The sequence below is a fragment of the Caretta caretta genome, chromosome 3, assembly GCF_965140235.1.
Source record: "Caretta caretta isolate rCarCar2 chromosome 3, rCarCar1.hap1, whole genome shotgun sequence".
NCBI lineage: Eukaryota > Metazoa > Chordata > Testudines > Cheloniidae > Caretta > Caretta caretta.
The window spans coordinates 206,308,100-206,335,907 of NC_134208.1; the positions used below are offsets into that span (position 1 = coordinate 206,308,100).

The 27,808-nt window shown below is 41.0% G+C and overlaps 1 protein-coding gene across 5 annotated transcripts in view; it reads right to left on the bottom strand.

Annotated features, from left to right (window-relative positions):
* Positions 1–2,100: 2,100 nt before the first annotated feature.
* The window catches only part of RALGAPA2 (Ral GTPase activating protein catalytic subunit alpha 2), a 303,204-nt gene continuing 277,496 nt past the window's right edge, over positions 2,101–27,808 (bottom strand). For 2 of the 5 annotated variants that reach the window (XM_048842432.2, XM_048842433.2), the window contains one exon: positions 2,101–11,962. In XM_048842432.2, the coding sequence (XP_048698389.2) occupies positions 11,808–11,962 (155 nt within the window). In that variant the 3' untranslated portion in view covers positions 2,101–11,807. The other 3 variants (XR_007355571.2, XM_048842434.2, XM_075127272.1) reach the window with 3 other exon arrangements.

Below are 27,808 nucleotides of genomic sequence, written 5' to 3' on the forward strand. Positions count from 1 at the left end.
CCAGAGGAGTTTGTCCATCGTTTGGTAAAATTACCAGGAAGCAAATTACTGTAAACCAACGCTTTACAAAGGGGAAGGGCTAAAGCTGAGGTCAGGCTGGCTAATCCCCTTTCTCTTGCTAATTGACAGTTCCTCACCGAGGGCTGCCTCATGGCCTGGGCCTGAATCAACCAACACGTTAGCTCCAGCCCCAAATCACAAACACAGTAGAGCTAATGTTTTTTTATTAAAAAAACCAACAGCCCTCTGTTGTAACGATCAGCGCTAGCATATGGCTTGTGAGCGCGCTCAGCTGATCCGTGGCGAAGGTGAAAGTGAGCGCTCCAGACTTCAGCCATCTCAACTTTCAGTTCACTAGTGCCAGGGTCTAACCACCGGCATAGCCCCATTGCAGAAACCTTCACCCGCTCGGCTTCGGGGCCCCAGGTGAGAAAGTTTACTCTAAAGCACTTCCTATTCTCGCCATGCGGGGGGCGGGGGGAGCTAGATACATGCACTGCCCACCACATTGAAACTACTGGCCGAAGGGTTTGGAGCCGAACAGAAACAGCGGGAAATCACGGTGGAGACACTCTCAGGGTAAATCTCACTTGTTTTGTTTTCCCCCGCCACCAGCAGAGCGACTGCCCTTAACCCTGGCTGGAATTAATTCTCGTCAGGGCTAGTCCTTTTAGCTGCGTTTCTGCTACAGTCCAGAGCGCATCACAAGCAAACACGCGGCTCCCTCCTTCATGTCCCTTTTCGCGGCTCGCCCACCTGCCATTAACCTAGCGCTCCCCCCCCCCCCAGCGGATTCAAACACCCAGGAGTGAAGCACGGAGAAAATAGCATCACCCCCACAAAGGCGACCGCTTTGAGTCCTGATCTGCAAGGGGCCTTGCAGTGGAGACCCACCCTCCAGGGGAGCTGCATTCACAGACTAGCCCTCCCGCAGAGCAGCCTAGATTGCACACGTACTCCCAACCTCCTGCCCCAGCCCTGCATACAATTTCCCCACCCAGATGTGGCCCTCGGCCCAAAAACTTTGCCCACCCCTGGATTACACTGTCAGTATGGGCATTGTAGGCTTACTTCTGAAAGCCAGTAAGCAGGACAGTGTCTACACTGACACTGAGTCGCTGTAACTACTTCAACAGTATGTTGCTCATGGAGGTGAAGTTATACATAGCAGGGCAGTTATGTCGGCAAGAACCAAATCTAAGTGTAGACACTTCCATAGTAAGGTAGACCAGACCTCAGTTGCTGGGGGTGCAGGCTCTGGGGTGGGGTTGGGGATGAGGGACTGCAGGGACATGTTTCCACTTCTAGGAGCTGTGCAGAGCCATGGCAGGCAGGGAGTGAGGGGGCATTCTGGTAGAAAACCAGACACTTGGCAACCCTAACACACGCCCCTAGAAAGTGCTTTTCTCATCTCCATGCTTCTATTGCCACATTGTAATCAGTCTCAGATAGCATTTTGGGGGCGTGATCTGTTGCATCTGGAAAATTGCATATTCAAGCCATAAATGTTTTCTTCTGGCATCTATAAATGGAGAGCAGATGGGCCTGAGGGTGAGTGTTGACATGCATCTTCTTGTTTTATGATTTGTACATAGTGTTGTTTGATTATTGAGATTTCCATGTAACCTATCAGTAACTGCCTTTCCTTGTTGTTAGGTGCACGTGCCCATGGTGACAAGCCAATCTGGTCTAGTGAGAATGCACACCAGGATGATATTTAGGCACATATCCACTGATAAAGTACAGTCTTCTGCAGCATCCTCTCTCTCAGGTACTATGTACAGGTTTTAAAAAAAAATCCAAGGGTGGGATTTTCAGAAGTGCTCAGTGTTGTCCTAACTTTGCTTCCACTGCAGTCAAATGGGACCAATAAATTAGTGCGCCAGAACAGTGTAAAGGGGCCTTAGGGTAACTGAGAATTAAGACTTAAGTGTTTTACTATAGAGTTTACAGTATAATTTAAATTGTATTTCATTACTTGGAATATCACTGTGGTTTTCTTAAGGCTAGTTTTGGTAAAGTATCAGCACATTTGGACTTGACGCATCTAGCGCATTTCATCCAAGCATCTCAAACCTACACACACACACACAAGTCAGATTACAGTTTTAAATACTTTTAATGAAACTTAGTTCACTGTAAAACTCACATAACAAAGATTTCAGATTTGCATCATAAAAATTTTTGATATGTTAACAAGAAGGATGGGCACTTCAAGCATGGGTTTTCATCTTACAGATGTTATAATACAGGTAAATGCACCAAAACAGGACATTGTAGCACCTGCTTTTTATAACTGAACAGATGATCTTATGCAGTCTAAGATATGTATAGACATCCCAATGTGACTGTACTTCTGGATTCTGATTTTTCCATTATTGTTCAGCATTGAAGCCAAGTCAAGACTAAAACCATGCAGAAAGGAGTTCCACATCTTCCATGTAACCCCACTGCAGAATACAGCACTCTCATAATCAATACATTTTGCCTAGTGACATGTCAGGTGAGGTAAGGTAACATTGGAAAAGTTTTCAGAATGCACCCTTCAGTTATGAAACTTGATTTTAAATGGTTCTCCTGTAACAGTAAGTGCCTACTCTCCAGCATAATACACCTTTGCCTAACATTACTTTTAGAAAAGGATCAGTTACTATTTCTAGAAAAGAGAAAACTACTTTGAAGCTAGCATAGTCTAGTATAAATAAACACACATTCAATATTTTTCACAATGCCCTGGGAATTTAAATGGATTAGTGCAAAATGTTAATTTTACATCACCTTTCTTCTTAAGTTAGAAAGTTGACTTCTTTTTCCTTAATCTACCCACAAAACTATTTCAAAGCAAAGCAAAGCTTCTCTCCTATCTCTTAATTGCCTGGCTTTTGTCAGTTTAAAGCTGAAAGTCCACTAGAAGTTTGGATCACTGTAGTAACTGATGACATATCTGCTGTAACACCAAGGTACAGCAGAGTAGGTTAACGGCATACATCAGCGACAGTTCATACGTTGTTGGGTTAAGCCAGCATTTTACTGCTCTTTTCTATAGTTTTTCATTTGTAAATTAAATATTAGTTCAAAAGAAAAAAAATCTCAAAATGTCTGGCACCTCCATCTGGTGGGTACTTAGATTCTTTTTAACAATGCTATTTACTTGGCAGACTTAAGAGGTTTGGTCTATTGTATACATTTCTATTTAGGGACATTTATGCTATTATCATTAATCATACAGGCCCTGATTCAGGGTACACAAATGTTCAAGACAAGCACATACTTAAGTGCTTATGTTCACCTTTACTCTGTGAAACATTTAAAGCACAAGTAGCCCCACTGACTTCAACGGAACTTCACATGCCCGATCCAAAGCCAATTCAAGTCTATGGAAAGAATCTGCATCAACTTGAATGGGCTTTAGCTCAGGTCCTCTGTCTGGTGGCAAGTGTTTGTAGGATCAGGCCCATAATCATTAGAGGACTCAGTACTGATCTTCACTATCTGGGTGATCGTTTAAGCAATAAGGATCATGATGTGGGTCATTTCTCAGGGAGTGATGTAAATGGGAGAAGTTAATGGCCTGAAGCACAGTTAAGAGACCCTAGGTGATCATTAAACCTGAGCATCAAACTTATTGCTATTTTGCATGCTGAAAAAGAAAAGAAAAATCTCATGGGTGGAGAGACTTGTTATGGATCAAATAATGATACAGTTTCAATTGGAACATACAATTAATGCCCTGTAAATTAGCCAGCACTGCATTCACATTACAGTACTGTTCATCTTACAGAATTAGCGACTGCTCACCTCTGTGCAAGTGCACTAGCTCAGGCATATGGCAATGTGGACTAGAGTATCTGAAACCATTCTTCAGCTGTTCATGTCTTTTGACTACTCAAATGGATTAGTTAAGAATGGCCATAGTGGGTCAAACCAATGGTCCATCTAGCCCAGTATCCTGTCTTCCAGTGGCCGTTGCAAAATGCTTCAGAGGGAATGAACAGAAAAGGGCAATTTCGAGTTATCTATCCCCTGCTATCCAGTCCCAGCTTCTGGCAGTCAGAGGTTTAGGGACACCCAGAGCATGGCGTTGTGTCCTGGATCTTGGCTAATAGCCATTGATGGACCTATCCTCCAGGAACTTATCTAATTCTTTTTTGAACCCAATTATAATTTTGGCCTTCACAACATTCCCTGGCAATGAGTTCCACAAGTTGACTGGACATTGTGTGAAGATGTATTTCCTTATGTTTGTTTTAAACCTGCTGCCTATTAATGTCATTGGGTGACCCCTGGTTCTTGTGTTTTGTGAAGGAATAAATAACACTTCCTTATTCACTTTCTCCATATTATTCATAATTTTATAAACCTCTACCATATTTCCCCTCAGTTGTTTCTTTTCTAAGCTGAATAGTCTCAGTCTTTTTAATCTCTCCTCATATGGAATCTTTTTTGTACACCTAATCATTTTTGCTGCCCTTCGCTGTACTTTTGCCAATTCTTATATATCTAACATTAACCCACCCAAATGTAAACATCAAAGATATTTTGGAGCCATACAAGAGCAAGATACTCCTGAATGAATGGCGGGCAACAACCTCCTGATAATAGGCGTGTTTCTGATGGGAACGTTGACATATACCAAGACAGTAGTAACAATGTTAAGACCCTGATCCTGCAAAGACTTAATAGGTGCTAACTTTTGACTTAAATAGGTGTGCAAGTTTTTGCAGGGCTGGGGGGGTCTCTCCCTTTTGATCAACTAAATCTCATGCATGTTACATGTATATAGGGAAAGGAAAGATGAGATTTTCAAAAGCACAAAGAGAACTTAAATGCTCAAATTCCATTGAGGAGGTGGTTTGCTAACTGCCCTTTGAAAATTTCCCTCTTATTTCTTAAAACATATCAAATATTTTTTTTAAACAAATTAAGGTCCCTGACCTGCAAACACTCATGTGTGAATAGCCCCACTGAACTCAGTGGGACTACTCATGTGTGTGTGTAGTCACTCACATGTGAAAAAAGTGTGCACAGCATCAGGGCCTTCATCCCCATCAGTGCTGGAGAAAACAAATGTTTTACACAGTCTCACTAACAATTTTACAAACAAAATTACTTTAGAATTCATCTCCTGCTGTGTAGGATTAACTTTCCATTTCAGTATCAAAAGTTCACCCAAAGGCTATTTAAAAGAGAACTCTCTCACCCCCTAATCTCTCCAATATAGACACTAGGGGGTCCTTTTCCCCACCAACAAACAAATACCCCCATAGCATTCCCATTATGACTGAGAGAACTGACCCCCTTCATTTTCCTAAGTAAACTCTCTGTAGAGTAGAAAATCAACAGTAGAAAGAGATCATTTTGAATGTTCATGTAAATCACTCTGCAACAAGGTGTTATGAGGCTTAGAAGAGGAGGAACTCTCATTAAGCATTTCTTACACTGATTGGTACATAAATAATGTCTTTGGGGGTTGGTAATGGTCTGTAATTATTATTAGCAAAATGCTGCAAAACCCCCTTCAGAGGAAGCTGAAGATAATGCCATTGTTGCACAGCCTCTGCTGGTTCAAACCATGCCAGAGGCTACAGCTGAGAATGCTTGCCAGGTTCAATACAGTGAGAGTGCTCTCATGAGGGCCTCACTTCTGCACTTATCCAAAGGGCCATTTCTTTGAAAATATTGATCAAATGTACTTACTACTGGCAGCTGAGTGCTGCAATGAATGCTCCTAAATATCATCCAGAGAAAGGGTATCAGTGGCAATGCTGGCTCTAAGTTCAGTAGTCAAAGATCCTTTGGAGGAGGCGAGGCTTACAGACAGCAGGGGGAGGGGCAGGGGATGAAAAAGGAGCAAATTTCAGTCTGAATTGCCTATGTGCATCAAGGACACAGCCATCTGTGTGAATAAAATATGTAACATTCCAATGAAGAATCATTTTGATTACCTTGAGTACCCTGTCTGGGCCCAGTTTGGAACTCCTCACTCAGGCAAATCTCTCTCTGACATATGGATGGTTAGGGGCCTTGCTGAACATTTCACTTGAAGGCAATCCAAGAGCTATACAGCTTTGCCCAAAAGGGGAGAGAGGCTTTGCTAATTGCAGCAGATTGCATTTTGGACTTTAAAGCATTATGTCAAACATTATTAGTTGATGATAAGGATCAGACCCTGTATTCCTAGTGAATACACCTTGCTCCCATGAGGAGTTCTTATCAAGTCTGATAGGGTGAATTCACCCCTGGGGACTCTCTTTGATTTTGATACGGTCACATGAGGGATGACTCTGACCTTCCTTGTGTGAGAGTTGCATGACTCAGGCCCAAAACAATCTGAGAAACCAACTTTCTCAATCAAGTTCTAAGAGGAGCAAAAGTTGTAACTGCCCTATCCAGTGAAAGTCACCAATAGGGCTGTTTTCACTTTCTCCCAGAAATCATCCTAGCACGTATTAAATGGCTTCAAGCGAGGCAGTGCCTAAGAAGCTAAATAATCTGGGACATGGTTTCTGAACAATCACAGGATGCGACATGAGTGCATCATTTGTGCACGGGATTACACAAGTGTGCATTGTGGAGTTTGTACCTTCTTCTTTCATTCAATCTCAAACTAAAAGCACAAATGCAGATGTGATAACATTTCAAAGCCTTTTAAGGGCTGGACTGTGCTTTCTAAGCCATTAGCCACACTGGGGGACTGAGGAAAGGCTCCAGCATAGCATGAACCCCAGATGGAAATTCAACTGGGGCTCTGGAGAAGCACATGCTGCAATGACGCATTGCCACTCTGTTTAAAGGTGCAGCATGTACTGTGCTCCATGCCAGGCCAGCATGGTTGCTGGGAGTGGGATGCTCTTACCCTTCACCCTTTTGGGAAGTTAGTATTGCTGTCAGCATGAGCTGGGCACAGTGCCTATGCTCTCCACTGGGATTGTTCTTGGCCCCTGCCCAGGAGTGTAAGGGAAGGCAAGGCTCTCTGCATCATCACATCTTTGGGCATCTTTGCCACTGGCCCTTAGGTCTGATCATCACCTAGACCGTAGACTAGTAAAGGATTAGTGTGGTACGTGACACGTTGGAATCCAGTCTCAGAGGGGACAGTTTATTTTCTGAAATTCCACTGTTTGACTTTCGTGAGGATAATGAACTGGGAAGATTGTTTGGTATGTTCAGAGACAAGAAAATTACAAAGCACAGCCATTTCCACTTCACCTGCACAGTTCCGTATACTGGACATTACAAATGGGCCCAATAGGAGAACATATAAAAGATTGAGGCTCTTCAAGCATCCTTTTCTAGTAAAAGCAACAGGAGCCCTGACTTTATAACTTGTGATAAAAGCAAAGCCACTGTTGTGGAAATATCCATGTAACCAGTTGTATATTAGGAAAACAGACTCCCTTCCTAATGAGCGGAGACTTCAAGTGTTGTATCTTATTGGTTCCTGGAGGCATTTTTAAAAGACTCACAATTCTCCTGCTTTACTAGAGGATGCAAAATTGCCCCTTCACGCTGAAGACTGCGGCATTTTGAAGGAGGGAAGCTTCCTGAGTTTTCTAAAGATACCATGATTGTTCCCTCCGTTGTTAGAATACAAGCATTTACAAAAGAAATATTGCATAAGCACAATTCACTTATATTATATGACTACCCTTACACTTTGGGAAAGGTATCTACCCAACACACATGAAGGTATATCTAGGTTATATATAAAATTCCTGGATGTCTTGTTTTTGTAAATTATCTTTCTGACAACTGAATGGTAAAAATATATCCACTACAGCACCTTAGCCAAATGACAAATGGAGTTGCACTATGGTAATAAGGTCTTGCATCACAACAGCACACACTTCTGGAGTGTTTTATTTCCCCAGTTAAGGGTACTATGAAGCAAACTGTCAAGAGAACTGGAGTTGGAGAGAATTTTCAGCCACAGCTGTTGTAGAGTTTGGTCCAACACAAACTGAAAAATATCTTTAGTCTCATGATTTATAAAAGGTGACCCCCTCACCCCAAAGTTTTACCAACTATTTTTAGACACTAGTATTATTGTCACTGTATGCAAGGGTTAATTGGAGGTCTTCTCATGTCATCAGATACTGAAGATGTTCTGGAGATTTCCCTTGAATATTGAAATGAGCATATTTGTAATATTAGTTTTCAAATTTCTAGGAAACCTTATGGAAATACAAATACTGTTATGATGGGGGCAGGGAGTGAACTGTCCTTAGATTACATGAAATCTAGTTGTTGGTGTTTAATTATGCCAAATGGAACCTGGACTAGGCAAGTATGTTGCCGGGTAGCTGAACAGTTTTCACTGATAAAAGCTAAACAAAAACTTCCATCTGTCAGAAGCCAGCTCATTTGTAAAGTATAATACACTCTTACAAAATGGGTCTGATCATCCTGTCAGGTGACTTCTCAAGGACCTGCATGTGCAGATGTGATGGAACAGTCTGGTCCCCTGTACTTTTATGGATTAGCAGTGTACTTGTCTGTCTGTCAAGTCTACAATAGGCCAAATTCACCAGTGGCTTAAGAATGGTGTAAGCAGGACAGAAAAAAGGTACAACTCTTTGGTATTCAGCAGGAGTCCAATTTACCCTCCCACATCCTACCTAACATCCTCATGTTAGCAGTTCTTCCTGCTATACAGCCCATTCTGCTAGTCAGCTTCAGTTACAGGAATGCCAGATCTGTGTCAGTTACATTGTTTTACCACTTACACCAGATATGTAACTTATTTCACCATGGAAGTCACTAATGAAATTGTTCGGAGCTTTCCATGAGAATTGCATTTATTTATACCAAGTCTGAATTTTGGCCAATAGCTCTGTTCTCTTAGCCAAAATGCAGGTGGTCAAAAATGGTGCAGGTAAGCAAATGACACTCTATTGTATCCATATTCATCCAATGCATTCAAATCTACATTTATTACTGCAATACTGGAAATAAAATCCATTGCCACAGGATCAATGTACCTTGTTTTAACTTGGCATCTAAACAAAGGACCAGAGTAGCTGTATATATCACAAAGATACATTTTTTACATTTAACATATTTTAAATCAGAATTATGCAGTGAACTGAGATTTAATAGATTTCTGAGGAGTTAAGAAAAGGGTGTACTTGTTTGTTTTATACTACCGAAACCCTCAGATTCTAATTTTCATTTTTTAAAGAAGAAAATACACTTTTTTATAACAGGGAAATAATAATTCTGCGCTTTCATTCTTCCCTGCATTAGAGATTGGTGTCGTTTTAGAAGGAAATATTTTGTCTCATTCAGAAAAATGCTCTTTGAGCTACTCCACCTGGTGTGTATTTGACACACATTTTACTGGGTAACTAAGCACAGTAACTCCTTACCCAACAATGATTAAAATGAAAACACATTAGATAATGCAATACACATTTTTTTCTAACTTATTTTATAGACACACAATCAGAAAGTTGCAAAGAACAAGGTTTGAACAGAAAGTCAAATGGCAATCAGAAATGTCAGCAATTCAATTATGCTCTGTGCCAGGAGGCTGGCTGCATTTACCTGTACATGCTAGCTAGTGTAGACTATGTACTAACATCACAAGTAACAATTTCTAGTTTCTGCTCTGGATAATGAGTGCATCCCATTTTAATTTTTCCTGATAAACTGGTTACCACTAGAACCCAAATAAACTAATACAAAAAGTCAATAACAAAATGCCAAGCTATAACTTATTACTGTAAAGATTTATCAAATAGCATTCATTATTTACAGAGAATAAGCACAGATCACTGTGAACGTGAAAATAAACATTCACTTAATGTATACACAGAAACTGAGTGCAAAAACAAAAAGCCCAAATAAAAATGGCGACCCAATGGTGCATTTAGCTTTACTTAAAGTAGCTCCCCTTCAGTTCAGGTAAGAAGTCACATTAAGTTTTTCAGGTGTGCATCCAGCTTAATAAACACAAACAAACAGAGACTATGTTAACTAGACCTGAGGAAGATTAGGAAGATTACAGGGGTATGATACAAAAATCAGACATATATACTAACACTAGTAGCCAAAATGTCAAAAAACAAACTTACGGTAACGTTAGGTGTCTGACAACTGCCCCCTGTCTCTCCATCAAACAAAAAAAGGGTCAGGAAATTCAGTTTTGAAACTCCGCCATTTCATACCCTGTTGTTCCTAGGTATTACAGCATTATTATATGGAAAATCAACTTCTGTTTACAGACCTTTGCAATACAAAGTCATAATGGATGACAGAATTTCAGCCTTAAATCTGAATTCCCTACCTTCTATTAAGTGTTTAAGTGGTTACAGTGTGTGTCTCTTATTTTCCTTGCTTTTATGGTAATATTAATTTTCTAAAAGTACAAAAATTTCCCCTTAACTCCTCAAAACCACTATTCAGTGAAGTTGTACTGAGGTTTTTTTATATCCAAAACATTTGCACAATATGCAGATCACCAAAAGAACACAATGTAATGTATCCTGGGAAGGTTATTACAATATCTAGGACTAACTAGGGATACTTTAATTTGCAGATTATTGCGCTGTTGATGTGCTATGTCAGTGTGGCTACTGAGGATGTGTACTGGCTCCCAGTTACACAAATCTGGTTGAAAAGTAGTTATTGCAAATGTGCAATATTTGCTTTTCTAAATGAAATCACTGGTCATTTTATTTTTTTCACACAAACAGAAAAAAGTGATTAGCTCACATTATGCATTAATCACATGCAACATTTCATATGACAAAATGACCCTATGTCCAAAGATAGTGCTGCAAAAGAAGATTTCTATCAAAAAATAAATGGACAGACACAAACTAAAATGGTATGAACCCAAACTGTACAGGTTAACATCTCTAACCTGTATTACATTTTATGGTATAAGTATGAATCTTTGTTAAGATACCAGAAAAGCCCAAACTGCAAACCCTTAAATTTACCAGCATTGGCATGTGATGGTTATAACCAACAATAAGGGATAGAATGCAGGGGTCCTAATTCTGCTCTCTGGGATGTTAATATGCAGCATCCCACAAAGGGCCCAATCCTGCGGGGGTCAGCGCAAGCTCAATTTCAGGATTTTACTAAATGAATGGGGACATGCACCCTTGAATAAAAGGGCAAGATTAAGCCAAGTGACTTTAATCCAGGTCTTGGTGATTTATGCAATTAGCAGCACTTTCCTAGATTACAAATAAATTACTTAAAACAGCTATTTGATACTTATGGTTTTTATGCACAAAAACAGAAAAACAGAAAAGGAAGGGAGCACTTGATGACATACTGAAAAGCACCCAAGTCATTCACCCACACTTAAGAGAAAAAGTCCATCATGTTTAATTAAATGAAAACTTGTTTTCCATTTAGACAAAATTTGCTAATATACACACAGGTGTTAAACTATCATTGGAATGATTAAACGATCAACACAATGAAAGTAAATTAAATAATTGGTTTCAATACTTGCTTTGCATCCTCTTCCTGTGACAGCTGTACTTGCATCTACAGATTCTAAGGGAAAATAAGTGAGTTACCCCACATCAGTTAAATGCCTCACACACTGAAAAAGATCCAGTTTTGACATAGTTATTTTGGTGACAACAATAATCAAGTGTAATGCATGACAGGTAAATCAAGTGATAGCTGTCCATCAATAATTTAAGTTTTGCCACATAAGGGAACTGTACACTTCCTTATATGCTCATCCAAAGCATGTAGCAATGTTCTAGTGATACAGTAAATTATTTTATTCCGATTTTTTTTTCAAATTCCCTTGAATAGGCTTCCCTTTCCAAAGTGCTTTAATTTGAAGATTTGCTGAGAGCACTAGCAGAGTGCCGAAGTTTCCCAGAGGCTTTGTTTTTCGTGGCATTGGGTAGTGTTGGAGAGGTCTGCTCTGCTAACTCTATTCCTGTGGTTACAGTAAGATCAGCACTTGCACTCATAGTGAGACAGCCTGAAAAGCAAGTGGGCAAAGAAAATAAAAAAGTATTATTAGAACAATAGAATGTGTCCAATGACAAAAGTGCTTCCTAAGATACAAAAAAGAAACCAAAATTCATCCCGTACGACTCCACTGAATTGACCAGAGTTGCACTAGGAATATGTTTGGCCCAAGGAACCTAACGGTTAAGAAGAATGAGCTTCTCATACATGGTAAGGAGGCTAGTATTGGCTGCTTCCAGAGAAGGTAACAAAAGACTAGGTTGTGACTTGAACTAAGTGCCCAGGCAGGGGAGGTCGAACCTTCTTTACACCCCTCTGCTGGCTACCCAGACCTTGAGACTGAGAGTGCAGGAATGAGCAGATGCTGCCTGCGCCAGCTCCTCCCCCACCCCAGAGCAGGTGTGTGGGGACGGGTGGAGGAGTGGGTAGAGTCTTGGCTCCACTCTCTCAAAGTGCTGGCCAGTTCAGCTGAGCTGGCACAGAGGCTATATAATTTACTGCTGCCCCCTGAAGCAAGGAAGGAATTGTGTGGGACTCAGAGGAGTGTTTCTGGGTCACAGTGTCTCTGGGGTCTACTCCTAGGTTGGTGCTTCAAGGTACAATATAGCACTAAATCTCCCTCTTGCACATGTATTATTAAAAGTGCTAGTTTTTGTTTTGTGTTTCACTGAATGGCTCTGCAGTATTTAATTTCTCTGTTTCTGAGGACTGAAAATTAGTTTCCTTAGTATTACTATTTCTGATCATACTACAACAGTAAGGTGCCTTAACTGCTAATGCTGAAGAGAAAAAAGCAACGTATTTTTAAACAATTCCATTAAGGAAGCCGTAAACGAAATCACCATAATTTCTGTTGTATTCAAGAAGGCTATTTAAGAACTTTATGCAAAGCTTAGCAAATCTCTGTTGGCTACCATATAGTCCACATGTATTTACACTTTGTTATTTTACACATTTAAGTTACAACTCATTCATTCCCAAAAGGTGATTACAACTAGAGGTCAGGACCAAATAGCTTGTCTGAATGAGAACAGATGAGGACACAGACATTAAACTCAAAAGTAAATGAATAATATTAAAGCATGTGTGCAACTCTTGTCTTTCCCCAGTGCAATTATAATCATGCTCTGAGGAATACAAAAATGCATGCTGCAACACAGTTCTGTTGTTGCTACTGTCGTTTTGACTTGTCCCAGGACATTTCTGTAAGCGTGAATGCCATTTCATCAGCTCTCTCCTGGTGCAATATTTTTAAACAATGGTATAGTTCTCCCTGTAAATCCTCAATACAAATATTTTTATTAGAGATGGGACTGAAGCAAAGCCCCTTATCCAAACACCTCCAAACCTCTGGGGATGGAGGAGGAAGATTCAGAATCCAAACTCAAATCTGGATCTAAACTTCACAGTTGGCCTCTATGTCTATAAAGGGCTAAGCATCCACAAACTTCAGACCTAGAGCTACATTTTTCAGCGTAAGCCCATCTCTAATTTATCTACATTCTATATTTTCAGATTGCTCCTGTACCTGGATTTAATTTACTTGTGTTAAGATAACGTTTTACATGTTTATAGAACCTTGCATCCCGAATGATCCCAAAATGTTGCAGATACTGTGCACAAACCCCACCACTGAAATGCATCTGCTACTGAATTACATCTGCAGTGGAAGTTGGCAACCAACTGGTTGAATAGCACACTATACAACAGCGGGAGGAGGGAAGTAATTGGCCCAGAAACCATAGGGTAAATCATGCCCTTATGAAAGCTATCAGGAAATCCTTCATGTCCAAGAAAAGATGACAGGACATCAGTTTGTAAGGTCTTAACTGAAAGATACCCCTGTACTAAACTGCATGATATTCCATTTACCTTGGAAAGACAAAGGACTAACTTGAGTCTGCTGGGATTTGAACATATGGTTCTAGGTATTTTAAACCTGATGCTAAGGGCCACTAAACTACCTCATCCCATCCCTTCTTGTAGTGACCATAAAACTAATGAGCCAGACTCCCTTGCATACTATGGATGTGTAAAGGAGCTGTAAACCCAGTCTAACGGGTGTTTTGCTTTGCTGAAGCAGTGGAAAGCAGCCTCAGCGCACTGGTGAACCTAGCCCAGTATGTTTCTAAACTAAAGCATTTTCATTTGAATCATTCTTTCCTTATGCTTGACAGAAGGGACCCATTCTAATGATTGCAGCTAGCATTTTAACCATGACTCCATGGCTTTAGTTTCTCCCTGAAGGGGTTAAGATATTTTACAGAAAGAATATTTCATAAATTATAAGTTTAGCAGACAGATTCTCACAAATCAATTACACAAAAAGCAACTCCCAGTGGTGTAGCTGCAAGCAATCCTGGGTTGTCTTCTGAGTGCTTCTAGAAATTCAGCTGCACCACTGTGAGCTAGATGCCTGTATTAATCTTACTTCCTCTCAGAAGCAAAGTCTGGAAATGCAACAGCACAGTCAGTGTCTCAGTTTGTTTCCTTACTGTAAGGTTTAAAACACAGCACTTATGACAAGAGTGAAACTTGTAATCATTAAATGCAACTATGTTACTAAATATCATTCTAATGCATGAAAAAACAAAAGAAAGGACAATTCAGTTGCTGTTAATCTGAAAGCATTTACTGCTCATTTGAAATTCTTAAACTAATTAACAAACCCGATACTCACATTTCATATGATAAAATATAAAACTGGTAAGTAAAAAGTCAGTTAACTATTTCGAGCAGAAAAAAAGCACTTCCAAATAAGTGAAAAATGTGATTTAATATGCAAAGACATTTTCTATGAAAAATGTGGACCTATTAGTTTTGGCTTAGAACTGGAAAATTGCTGTGTTTTCCCTAAGAAAGAAAGTGTGTGTGTGGGTGGGGAGGATGGGATGGGGGGATGTGCTGTATTTTACATTCCTACAGCTAAGCAGAATGGCAGATGGTCAAAATAATACAATTTTCACCAAACGGGCAAGCTGAAGCAATAGTCATGCAAGCTCTCAACAATACAGGTACTGCACATATGAAAAGCAGGGCAGTTCAAACAGTGTGTAAGAAGGCATAGCCACACCTAAGCATTTAGAATCATCCCCAACATTCCTTTAGCCTTTGGAGTTTGTACATTCCATCAGTCAAAACTTTCTTCTGGCAAGTCCTTAACTATGCAATCAACCTTGAAGGTCCCTCTAAACCATCTTGATTGATAGGTAGACAGCAGCTGCAGAATGAGCAAGTAATAACCACAAAAGATAAAGGCTTTCATACAAATATTGTAATTCCACTTGCAAGCTGTCTGGCATGAACTCAAATTACTTGGCCTTCTTCTAGCAATGGAAGCTTGGAACTTTATTCAGATAACACACTCTAGCCCACTTAACTACGCACCAGTTTAGTGACAGGAAACAGGACAATACCCACATATGTAAAAATAAACAATACATTAATGTAAAGGTTACAATGAGATTTCAAGATTTTCCAACAGCCCAAAGGAGGTTTATCTAAATTTATATTCTAATTTTTTGGGGGGCGAAATAGGCAGCACAAAAGTTCTAACTCATCAAAGCAATTATAAAAATGGCCTAGTAAAAAAGTCCATCACTAAATAATGAACATTAGCGTCTGAGATTCTGATTCATAGATGGCTCCATTTTCGCCCTCTGAAATACACAATTCAAACACAAACACCTACTAAAAGATACTCTAAGCCTAAAATCCTCATTTCAGGTAATGTAAAACAATCAATCATTTATAAGCATGGAACACTTTTTAGATGATACAATGTGGGTTATAAATAACCATTCATCAATCCACTGAGCTTCTAGTTTGACAGGTTATTATTTAAAGGCTCTGGGGTTGCATCCATCTGTGAATCAGGATTCAAGGAGTTAATTCAGTGTTTCAAGCCCTCTTTGCCTAAACCCAGGCTACCGCTGAGCGTATCCAGCCAGCATGCTGCTGTCAGGCTGCTTCCTTCCATTCGATCAGTGCATTGGAAATTGCCCAGACAAACAAACAGAACTGAGGAGCCTGCAAAGGTCACACCTGGCGTGTGGCCGGCCGGCCTGCCTGCTCTCCGGGTCCTAAACCGCACCCCCAATCGCCAGGTTCAGGACACTCTGTGTTTCCCCTCTTTTGTTTTCTTTTCCTCCCCCAGCTGTTCCATTCAGAGGCCCAAGTTCAGCAATCTGCCCTCCCCAGAAAGGGAGGCCCTTATTAAGCTGAGCTAACTCAAAGGGCCAGCACAGCACGTGCCACTCCTTATCGGCCCCATCTCAAGATCCTATTCCATGGTGCTTAGCCAACAAAAAAGTAAATGGACTTAACTCCCATTGGCTCCCCTGCAGCAATTCAAACAAAAGTGCAAAGCAACAAAGACATTTTCCACTATGGCAGGTGTTGGTGTCAGATTCCGCCTGCAGCAAACAGGAGCAGAAGAAAGAATGAAAAAAAAGTATGCGCTTCTCAGACATGCAGGGGGATGCTAACAGGGCAGGCAGCCGGGCTCTTAGAGCTGTTACTCAGAGGTGAGCATAGTCAGGGTCGCTCTTTTCCAGCACAGAGCTTGGAACTCATGTTTTGGGGGAAGAAAAAGAGACCCGGCCTGAAGATGAGGTGGGACTGCAGTGAGAGTGAGAGAGAGAGAGAGAGAGAGAGAATGAACCACACAAACCAAGAGTTGTTTCAGCTTTATATTAGCAACAGAAGGAAGGAAGGAAGGAAGCTGGTTAGTAAATCTAGCGTGATGCCAGTGCGGTAGCCTGCTCGAGGTGTCACTCTTACCTTTGTCAATTACCGTAATGAGACCTTTACATATTTTAATCTAAAGGGAAAAAACAAAATCATATAAATAAAGGAACAGCACACCTACTGCTCTGTTATGAGGCTCATAGACATTGCTTACACCCATTTAGTTGTGCAAGAACACTGTGCATCTTAAAGCAAACTAAACATTCAGAAAGTAACTAAGATATCATTCATAAGTGGAAAATAATGATATTCTTTAAAGTTCACATTAGTGCTGTTATCTGGCGAGGTGTAAGTGGGAGGAGCGGACCCACACTTCTCTCCAATATCGGTTGAAATATGGAGAAAAAATTTGAGCACACAATTATTTCCACCCAGTTTAAGGACATATTACATGCACATTACTATGAAATTATAGACATTCTAGTGCTCTGTTCCTGTCAGTCAATTAGTGGCTGTATAATTTCCAAGAGTGGTAAACTCTGAAGTTTCATGAAGATTTAAATAGCTTTTACCTGCTGGTCAAGTTAAAATCAGCTAGTGATTATATAATGTTAAGCTCTTTGGACTACATTTTTATAATGTAGAAGCCCACTTGTGCATGCAAAAATGCATGTACAATTGTGTGCATGGGTGTGCATACAATTTGTACAACCGCATGGACAAATAAGATATTTGCATGAACAAATGATGATTCAGATGATTCTGTGATCATTTGCATAAGCAAATACTTGATTTGTGTGAAAAATTATGATAATTGTATTGTGCAATTGCACATAGTTTTTGTGCATGGATCTCAGGCTTTATATTTCTGTTGCTTTATGTCTAAAAGGGGATTACAACAATCAGTTTGTAATAAAGAGGAAAATTATACTTCTAATGAATGGTTTGTGATCCCTGGAAAATTAAAGGAAGTCAGTTTAAAATAATTCAAGTTTCTGATAGAGCACCCTTTAAACTGCATGTAGATTTTTTTTTAAATCCTTAAAAAAAAAAAGAGAGATTTTTCTTCTCTGCTGATATTTATAAGGCTCTTTCCATCTGGGGAGGAAGGGCAGTCCTGAAAGCAATACCAATAAATACGCTCTGTCCCATTCCTTTTTACCCCTCTCCCTCCTGTCTATATGACGGCCTGCTGCCTCAGTTTCAGCTTTTCTGCTAACACCCTCTTGCATTTGCTGTGGAAGAACATACATGTGAGCTCTCCTAGTTCATGAAGGTGATTTCATCCCCCTAGAATATGAGACAGGAAGTGCAACTGACCAACACCAGAACAGTGAAACTGACTGGAAGGGATGTTAAACGTACAAAATAAATAAACTGAAAAATACTGTTTTCTCTGTGATCTCTCTCCATTCCAATAATTTTAGGTGTTAGTGTAAAAACAGATGCATGTTATTCAGTGGAAAAATGTGGTTTTCAAGTTGATAGCATCCTTTTAATAGTATCTTCAACAACTACATTTTAGATGAATATAGTGCATGTCATCTCAAAGAGTTTGATAAATGGTATACACACAAGAAATTCAGTGCTGCCAACCATCAACATTTTTATCATGAGTCTTGCAGTATTTGGTGTTTTTTCTGAAAGCCCCAACTCATCTCATGTTATTAGATGAGAATCTCATCTTTCATTTAAAAATAGTTTCTAGCCCTCACTGGTGCTAAGAAAACTTGGAAAATGTGAACCCTAAAGGCTCAAATACCAGAAAAACAAATGAAGAGAACCCCCACATTTTTATTTTAAAAATATTCTGATTTTTAAGCAAATCTCAAGATTTTTTGAGGCCTGACTCATTATGTTTGAACACAGGGGGGAGGGGTGTTTGGCAAAACTGGCAATTGCTTTATCACTAATATCTCACGGGTGGGAGGGTAAAAGGAAGCAGAAGATGGACAATCAGACAGCACAGTACAAAATGGGGAAATTTTGACCAAGTTGACAAATCTCTTTTTTCACAAGAAAAGCTTGCAGACTTCATCTGAGTGTAACTGATAGAGCAATACCTGCCTGAGTCTGCGGAAAGCCTGGAACAATAGTTCAGGTGTCTAATGGGTTGTTAACTCTGACACCTGTTGCGCTGTGGGCAGCCCTGACAACACCCTCTCAGCAGTTACTTGATCATAGCTCTGCTGAGGTGGTGTTGGCAAAGCAGTCTCTGCTTTGGTGGGTAGCGGTTGAATTCTCCCTGCCAACATAGGGACAGGTGGTGAGAGCAGGGCCAGGCCTACCTGAAGAGAAGTGGTGGAGAGCTCCCCATCACATAAGTTTATTGGATTGCTCTTGCCCCGTTCCAAGGAAGGCCAGAGCCATGAGGGGGCCTCATTTAGGGAAGTGCCTAGGATCCTTGATTGTCTAACTCTAGTCCTACAAACCAGTAGTTCCACGGTGTTGCAGTATTTTGCACCTGATGTTTAGGTATCTAAGGGTATGTCTATACTGCAATTAAAAACCCATGGCTTGCCTATGCCAGCTGACTCAGACTAAGGGGCTGTTTAACTGTGGTGTAGATGTTTGGGCTCAGGTTGGAGCTCGGGCTCTATGACCCTGTGAGGTGGGAGGGTCCCAGACCTCAGGCTGTAGCCTGAGCCTGAATGTCTACTCCACAATTAAATAGCCCCGTAGACCAATCCTGAGCCAGCTGGCACCAGCCAGCCATAGGGTGTCTAACTGCAGTGTAGATATATCCGTAGAGTCTCTCTTCAGTGCAAAAAGTGTGTTCTTAACTTGGGTTACAATAACAGTGAAGACAAGGCAACTCTGCTTTCAACTCGGATTAGCAGCTCTAGTTCAATCCAGGCTCCTCTATAGGCTTCAATTCAAACTGTTAACCCAAGTTTAAAAGCCAGCTGCCGTGTCTTCACTGCTATTTTAACCTGAGTTAGCTAACCTGAGTTAAACACTCATTGTTTGGAATGAAGACATACCCCAAGTCATCTTTTTTCATTTTATTACATCTTTATTCACGTCAAACCAATAGAAATAGGTTAGCTATCTGCCATTCTCAACCGACTCTTGAGTCTTGGTTCTGAAACTTTCTCGTGAACTCTTCTTTCCTTCTCTTTTCTCACTTTGGTATAAGTGTGTGATTTTGGGGGGTAAAAGGATTCTTCTTATACCAATAATACTGACATTATCATCTGTCCATTTAGTGCATGATAGTGTCTCTTTCCCCCAAATAATTTTTAAATCAAACACATGCTTGAAATAAAGCACGTCATTTTATAGGCGCAACGCCTGAATCAAAGAAAAAAATACAGTAACCAAGGAAAGAATGCTCTAAGAATATAGATGGACTGCAACTTTGCCTCAAACCTCTGTCACTTGACATTGAAAATCTTAGTTTTAGAATATTAAATGCTAAAAGTATTGAAGATACATTTCCTTGGGGAGGGAAGGCAGGAGTTTCCCAAAAGGGTTCATCGCTGGCACGTGTGTTTGGTACTGAAAGGAATAAGCTGCGGACATGTTCTCTCTGTCTGTCTGTCCCTTTTCACAGCAGCATCTGAGGGAGTTTGGAGTGTGGCTGTGTGTGTGTTAAGAACGAACAAAAAGATAGAGAACAACAATATCTCATCTGTAAATTCAACCTTAGTCCCTTATTCCTGCCACTCCTCACTTTCCATCATACTTATATGGCTCCCATTACTGTGGTCTCCACCTTTAACACATTAATAATCACAACACTCCTGTGAAGTAGGAAAATACTATTACCTCTATGTAAACATGGGGGGAGGGAGCGCGCTGAGGCACAGAGAGACTAAGTGACCCACCCAAGGTCACACAGGAAACCCATAGCAGAGCAGAAAACTGAACCGAGGACTCCGAAGTCTGAGACAAACACCCTGGCCACTGGGCTAGCCTTCCTCATAAGTTATTCCGTGGTGGTGGTATTTCTTAGGTGGCTGCCTCAGTAGTATGTTCCAGGTTAGGAACTGTTATCTACCCAAATATCCCTGCCCAAAGATTAGAAGAAGATTGTCTTCCCTTCAAGGTTATAATGCAGTGACTTTAACTCAAAACAATTCAAGACTCATAAGAATATAACAGCTGCCAGACTGGGTCAGACCACGATTTATCTAGCCCAGTATCCTATCTCGGACAGTAGCTTGTACCCAACCTTCAGGGGAGTGTACAAAACAGGGCAATTATGAAGCAATCCACCTGTCTTTCACTCCTGGCTTCTGGTAGTCAGAGTTTTAGGTCATTCTGAGGAGGGGGTTGCATTCCTGACCATCTTGGCTGATAGCCATTGATGGACCTATCCTCCATGAACTTACCCAGTTCTTTTTAGAACCCAAGTTATACTTTTGGCCTTCACAACATGCCATAGCAATGAGTTCCACAGTTTAGTTGTACGTTTTGTGATAAAGTACTTGCTCTTGTTTGTATTAAACCTGCTGCCTATACATTTAGCCAAGTGCCCCTGCTTTTTGTATTGCATGAAATGGTAAGTATCAGTTCTCTATTCACTTTTTCCACATCATTCATGATTTTATAAATCACTATAATACCCACCCCCTTAGTTGTTCCTTTTCTAAGATGAATAGCCCTTATATACACCATATATTTCCAGTGTGTGTATCTTTTTTCCCTTCTGACCCTTTCAACATGTGGCATGTCAGGCAGATCTTCTCCTTTCAGATGTCTTGTGTCATGGCCCCCTCCCTCCCTGACTCACAGCTCTGTTACACTGTTCAGGATTCTTTGATATGCCTGACTTTTCAGACTTGACACCCTCTTCCCCTAATTGTACTGGCTTATGGTATCTCTAAAGAGGGAGATTTTAGTCTCTCCCTAATGTAAGGGATTAATAATTTAGGTTCCTATTTTTCAGAACATCTTTGGGCTTGCCTACAAAAACACTGTGTTTGCAGCAAGCTGGGGTGCAAATATACCCTGCACTAGCCTGCCAAGCAGTAAGGGTCAGTATGGACCCTGCTGCCACATGCTAACCGTTCACTAGTGTGCTTTGATATACCCCACTTTGAAATGGGAGGAGATCAAAGCACACTAGGGAATGGTTAGCGCACAGCAGCAGGGTCCAGAGGCACATACTGCACGGCACGCTAGTGTAGGGCAGACTGACACCCCAACTGCCACATACTAAACGTTTTGTAGACAAGCCTGTTCATAAATTGAAGTTTCTTTGTAGGAGTTTCTGCGCTGTAATTGTTTCTCAGTTGACCCTCTCACCTTATTACCCAAAAAGGTGTCCCTCCCTCCAAGGGCCTTCTGGTCTTTCTTCTGGACCAATAACCATGATTTCACATGATGATTGTCCTTGCTGGACCTGTTAACCTAATCCCAGCATACTGTCTGTCTTACATCTAAAGTTTAGAGAGACAAAGCTCATAGAATTCTTATCTGTCTCAACATTTAATTCTAATCAAATATGGATTATTCACAGTTTAAATGTAATCTGTCACATATCTGGGGTAATTATTAAAATACAGTTGTAAATGTGCCTTGCTTTAATTTCCATTTGAGATTGGACTTATGCAAGAATATAAACATTTTTTATGATGATCAGATTTATCCAGTGATTCAAACGTTTACAAATAAAATTGTTATAATGATTCTGACACTTCTAATTATAGAGTATATTGGGACAATGGAACTGAGATATCTGCTTTCTCTACAGGAGAAAGACTAGGGCCAGGTCTAAACTACAGACTTTTGCAGTATTAGCTATGTTAGTCAGAGGTGATGACGTGTGATATAACTGACATAGCTGTGCCAACAAAAGCCACTAACATATAAATGGCCTAAGATATTTAAGGCCTATGAACTATTCCCTGGTACTCTGGGAAAGAACTAAAATCACTCACCCGAAACTATGCTAAGGAGACTCCAGTGCACTTTGTTTTGAGAGCTGGCCTTTTGTCAATAGGTTCTAAGATTGATCAAAGCTGCATTGTTTATGAAGTAAGATTGCTTGGGTAACAAGAATACTGAAAAATCTCTGGAAAAAAGACTGCTATGGACTAGTGCCTAAGAGAGTGTAAATCAGGAATAATCCATAGTTGGGATCTGTATCGATTCTGACTTTCCTTTTCTTTGCCTTCCTTTATTTCCTTCTCTCAAGCTATCAGTCTAATGGTTGTCATGTCCAATGAACCTGAGGCCATGATGTCTTGTAGGTTTAAGAATGGATCCTAGAGAGTTCTGGATTTGGTCTTTATCTGCTTATCTGACACCATCCCCACTGTATCCTGCTACCGGGAAAGAGGAGAAAACTTACTCTAACAACAGGACTTTGCCTCCAATCCAGCCATCCAGATTGACCTAAGATGTACCAGGGAGTCTGCCTGCCAGAGAAAAGCACAACTCCTACCTGAACTTGACAACAGTCACTGCTTATCTACTTCAGCTGGACCATAAAAAGGAGTACATATTTAAATGTTTTCCTTTTCCTTTCTCTGTTGTCCAAGTTTGGCTGGGGAAACTGATTGGCAAAACTAACATCAGAGTGTTTTGGTTGTAACTGGGTAAACATTTCCTTCATTTAATGAAAAGATTGAGAAAGAAAAGCTGGGTTTATAACATGCAATGCTTAAGTAAATAAAGACAGAAGGATTAGCATCGGGGCGGTGTGATACAACATGGCCAGAGGGCAGCAGGAAGCCTTATTCCCTGTAGAGGGAAGAAAGTTTGCTATAGATTAATTAAAACACCTGAAGCCAATTAAAGCACCTAAAGCCAGTCACCTGATAAAACCTTCCTGCTTCATTCAGACAGGGGAAGGAGTTGAAGCAGAGTAGTTTGGAGGGAAGCAGAGGAGAGTTTGGAGAAGTGCTGCGGTGGGCTAAGAAGACCAAGACCCTAGGTAAAGGGATGCCTGGTTTGTGCAGAGGGAGGGTAGGAAGCCCCACAAGCTGAAGGGCAGGAGAGGGAAGTAGTCCAGGAGAAGAAACCACTAGTTCAAGCGGTTTACCGCTATCCCTAGGGCCCCTGGGCTGGGACCCGGAGTAGAGGGCCGGCCCGGGTCCCTCCCTCTCCACTCCCCTCCTCTAGGACACTAGTGGGGCAGTTAATACCCCAGTTCAGGGGCGAGAAACGGTGCCCTGAACCCTTCCCAAAAAGTGAAAGTGTGAGTAATGCCGGCAATTTGCTACAGCAGTTATTAAAGAGTTTAAAGCCTTAGACTATGAGAAAGAACCTTAAACTATTCTATTACCCATTATTTGTGTTACCGTCGTCACGGACCAGGACATTACTGTGCTAGGTGCTGTACAAAAAGCCAGTCCCTGGCCCAAGTAGCTTCCAATCTAAGTATAAGATAAGAGACAACAGATTGATACAGACAGACAGGGGAGTACAAGTAAAGAATGTGAGAACACTGGTCTGGATGGCAGTCAGTGGTCTCTGCACATCAAGAGCTTAACCATTGTCTAGTTTTTTGTAGGATATCAGGGCAAAGGAGAGTGCTAAAGAAGGATCTGAAGGTGAATAATGAGGTAACTTTGCAGATTTTTATGGGAAGTGCCTCCCATGTGCTTTGGGCAGCATGAGAGAAAGCACAAAGGTGCTTGTTTGAAATTTTAACAGGTGGACAAAGGAGTCCAGCATCATGGACCGATCAGAGGTGAGTATAAATAGTTTGATAGCAAATGAGAGATGATAGGTAGAGTGGGGATTGACTGTGAGGGGCCTTGAAAGTGAAGACAAGTAGCAGATGAGAGTTTTAGCTGTGTGAATACACAGGAAAGACTGTATCTTAAAGATCTTATACAGAAAGAATTGGCATGAATTAGCTATAGCCTAGATATGAGTTCCTAGAGTTTTTGTGCTGGCCCTGGTGTGCACAAAACAACATGTAATTAACCTATACGCCATGACAGGTCTATGAAAGTCTTTGGTTTCAGGATATTACTGTCATGTCTACTCTTCAAATAAACAGCCACAAAGAAACTCCCTAGTAACTCTGCTTAGCACTTCAATATCCTGTATTTCTAAACCTGCATGGACACTGGTTACTGCAGTTATAATCACAGTGTAACTGGAAACCTTTAGCCTACATGTTCAATTCAGTATATTTTGAAGAAACCATCAATTTAACAGACAATTGTGGCTACATTCACTCAGAAATAAACATGTTTTAAACACATTATGATCAGAAATGAAGATCTATAGTAACAAGCTCCAGGAGTGTGGGAAAGGAAAACACTAGAATTCCATTTGCACAATGTGTTAAGAATGTCGTGTCTGGTGTAATCTATTAAAGGATTTGATAATCTTTGTTTATACATAACCACTTATTTCAATCTTTATTTGGATCTCTCTCATTTGTATCTTTTTGCTCAAAAAATTTTTTAAACCACATTCACTACATAATCTAACTTTTAGTTATATTTGGAGATTCTTTTTTAAAAATAGTTGAATTTAAACTGAAAAGAATGTACATGAAAATGCTGCATGTGATCTACCGTTCCCCATGCCATAGCTATGACAGCTATTATGCAGCACATTTCTTTGGGCCAGCAGAACACACAAAGCATATGGAGGATGTCAATGCAAAGGCCAGCTCAGCCCTGACTCTGCTGGAGACTGAAATACGATAGGACCCAGCCTTTATTTTTAGGTTCAGATGCAAAGCCGACTCTTTCCAGGGACTCTTTCCAGTGACTTCAGTTGGCTTTGGATCAGGCCATTGATAAATGTCCAGAGGAGGATGTAAAACTACTGTACAAGAAGGGTTAAGGTAATAATACCTAGCTTTTATACAGAGCGTTTCATCAGTAGATATCAAAGTGCTTCAGTCTTTAAATGCATTTACCCTCACAACGCCCCTGTGAGGTAGGGCTGTGTTACTCTCCTCAATGTACAGAAGGGGATCTGAGAGACAGAGGGGCTAAGCGACTTGCCAAGGTCACACAGGAAGTCTGTGGCGGAGCAGGAAACCAAACAGGGGTCTAGACTAGTGCCCTAACCTCTGGGCCATCTGTGGTTCAGAAAAAGACAATCACCTGACGCTAAGAGCCCCTTGAAATATTTCCAGGGATGTGAACTTATCCTGAGAGAAGCTAATCACCCATGACTCCCCCTGATGGCAATGGGTGCTCAACACCCCTCAGTATCAGGCCCTTTGTTATATTAGAGAAGTTAAAATCAAAAGCAATGCTCTGCAGTAAAGAAATAATTAAAGCAGAGAGGGCTCTGATTAGCCTGACATCACTTCTGCAATTTCTCCCCAGCCATCAAAAACTCCACAAGCCTCCTAAGCTCCACAGTCAGAGGAACTACAATCGATCTCAAGGAGGTATGTCCCTCTTGAATGAGGCCATAGAATGCTGGAGATCACCTTAAAATGCCAGCCAACCCTGCCTCCTTCTCGGGGTGGAGTTGGTGAATGGGAATGACACCATCACACGGGGGGCTAGCTCATGGCTGGCTGGCTGACATTTGTCAGCCAGGGAAGAAATTTTAAAGGGGCCATACTGCCTGGAGTGCTCTTGCTGGCTGACAGGTCAAGCAGCTGGAGCTGTCAGCTCTAAAGAAGAGAGAGGCCCATCAAGTTAATATTTCTTCCTCTACAAATTGATTGCTAGGGAGGACGCTCCCCCCACCAATCTATTGTCTCTTCCAGAGATCATGGAGGGGAGAGTTTCCCCAACTCAACCAACAATTTAAAGAAATGGGACCAGGCAGAGAGACTGATTGCTCTTTGCAGATCATAGCCACTCCATGCACAGTGGTTACAACAGTTGAGGCCGGGAGTAGCTCTGTAGCCTAAGCAGCCCTAGGGGGACAGATACAAATTGTGAGCAACGGTATGCAATGGGCAGGGAGAACTCCCGCCCTGATCCCCTAAACAACTTCCAGCCATGCACTGTTTTTTCTTCCCTTTGTAGAGCAGGACGGCCTTTCCACATGGCAGGTCAAGCCTGCTGCATAGCTATTGTATGCAACCTTCTTAAGCCTCACAATTTTGCCTGACTAGATCCCTAAAAGAGCAGGGCCTAGATCCTCAGTTGGTGTGAATCAGCATGCCTTCAGTGGAGTTCACCAACCTACATTGATTGACACTATCTCAGGATCTGGCCGTTGGTATTTACTACAGCTTTTTAGTCACTGATTTAATAGAACATTCCTGACACAACTTACACATTTTACTACTTAACTCCAGTATTTCTTTTTCCTGAAAAATATGCAAATCATCTGCCAACATACGCAATATTAAATAATTTTTAAAATGTTAAGCGTGTGATCAACCTACAAAAATCAGGAGAAAACAGTGAGTTTAACGTGAGAGTGTCTTCTTCTCACACTCCATTGCACATAGCTAGTGGAGGAGTCTCAGAATTCTGAGACTCATCATACCCATTAGCAGATCACTGAATTAACGAGGGTATAGCAGCCTGACAGAAGAAATTTCATTACTGGAAAAGGAGAAATGACTTTGGCTGTAATTTTTAGTGTTGTCCTTGTGACCATGGCAGGCATTTGTGTTTGAATGAGATTTCTTCATTACTGCCAAGCTTCTTCAGTGAAGTTACAATTTTGCTTATGATATCAGTTTGTTGCCAAGGAAATGACTCTGATCTCACAAATTCACTATTTAGCATCCAGAAGATGGACCAGAATTTCTGTGCTATGTTGTCTGAACACATTGATTCTAAATTTACTATAATGAGCCACACAAAATTATGGAAAATGTGAAATGGATTTATGTTTCAGTCAGATCTAAGATTTCTCCAAGATGAAAGGGTAAATTTTGCTCCTCCCTGTAAAATGTGTTTCTATGGGGGACTCCAACAATCTGAAAACTACAGAACTTTTCCTCTCTTGTTAAATCAGTTAGCTCCACCAACCAGCTAACAGAAACTTTGGCACCTCTTCATCCTCAGCTACCAAAGCACACTCTCTGGCCTGTTGATAGCTTCCCAAGATGGAAGGACCAAAATCTCCCTCTCTGCTTAGGGGGCTCTGACAACTGGGTTGCTGGGCCTGGCCTAGCAAAACCCAAACCCAGACTGGGAGGACTTATCTAGGGAATTTTCCATAGGTTCCTTGTACTACAACACTCAGGATCACAGGCCCAAAAGCTGCATCAGTGGAAGCTTTGATGCAGATGGTAATGGCATGGATGGAACGCCAAGAGTCCATT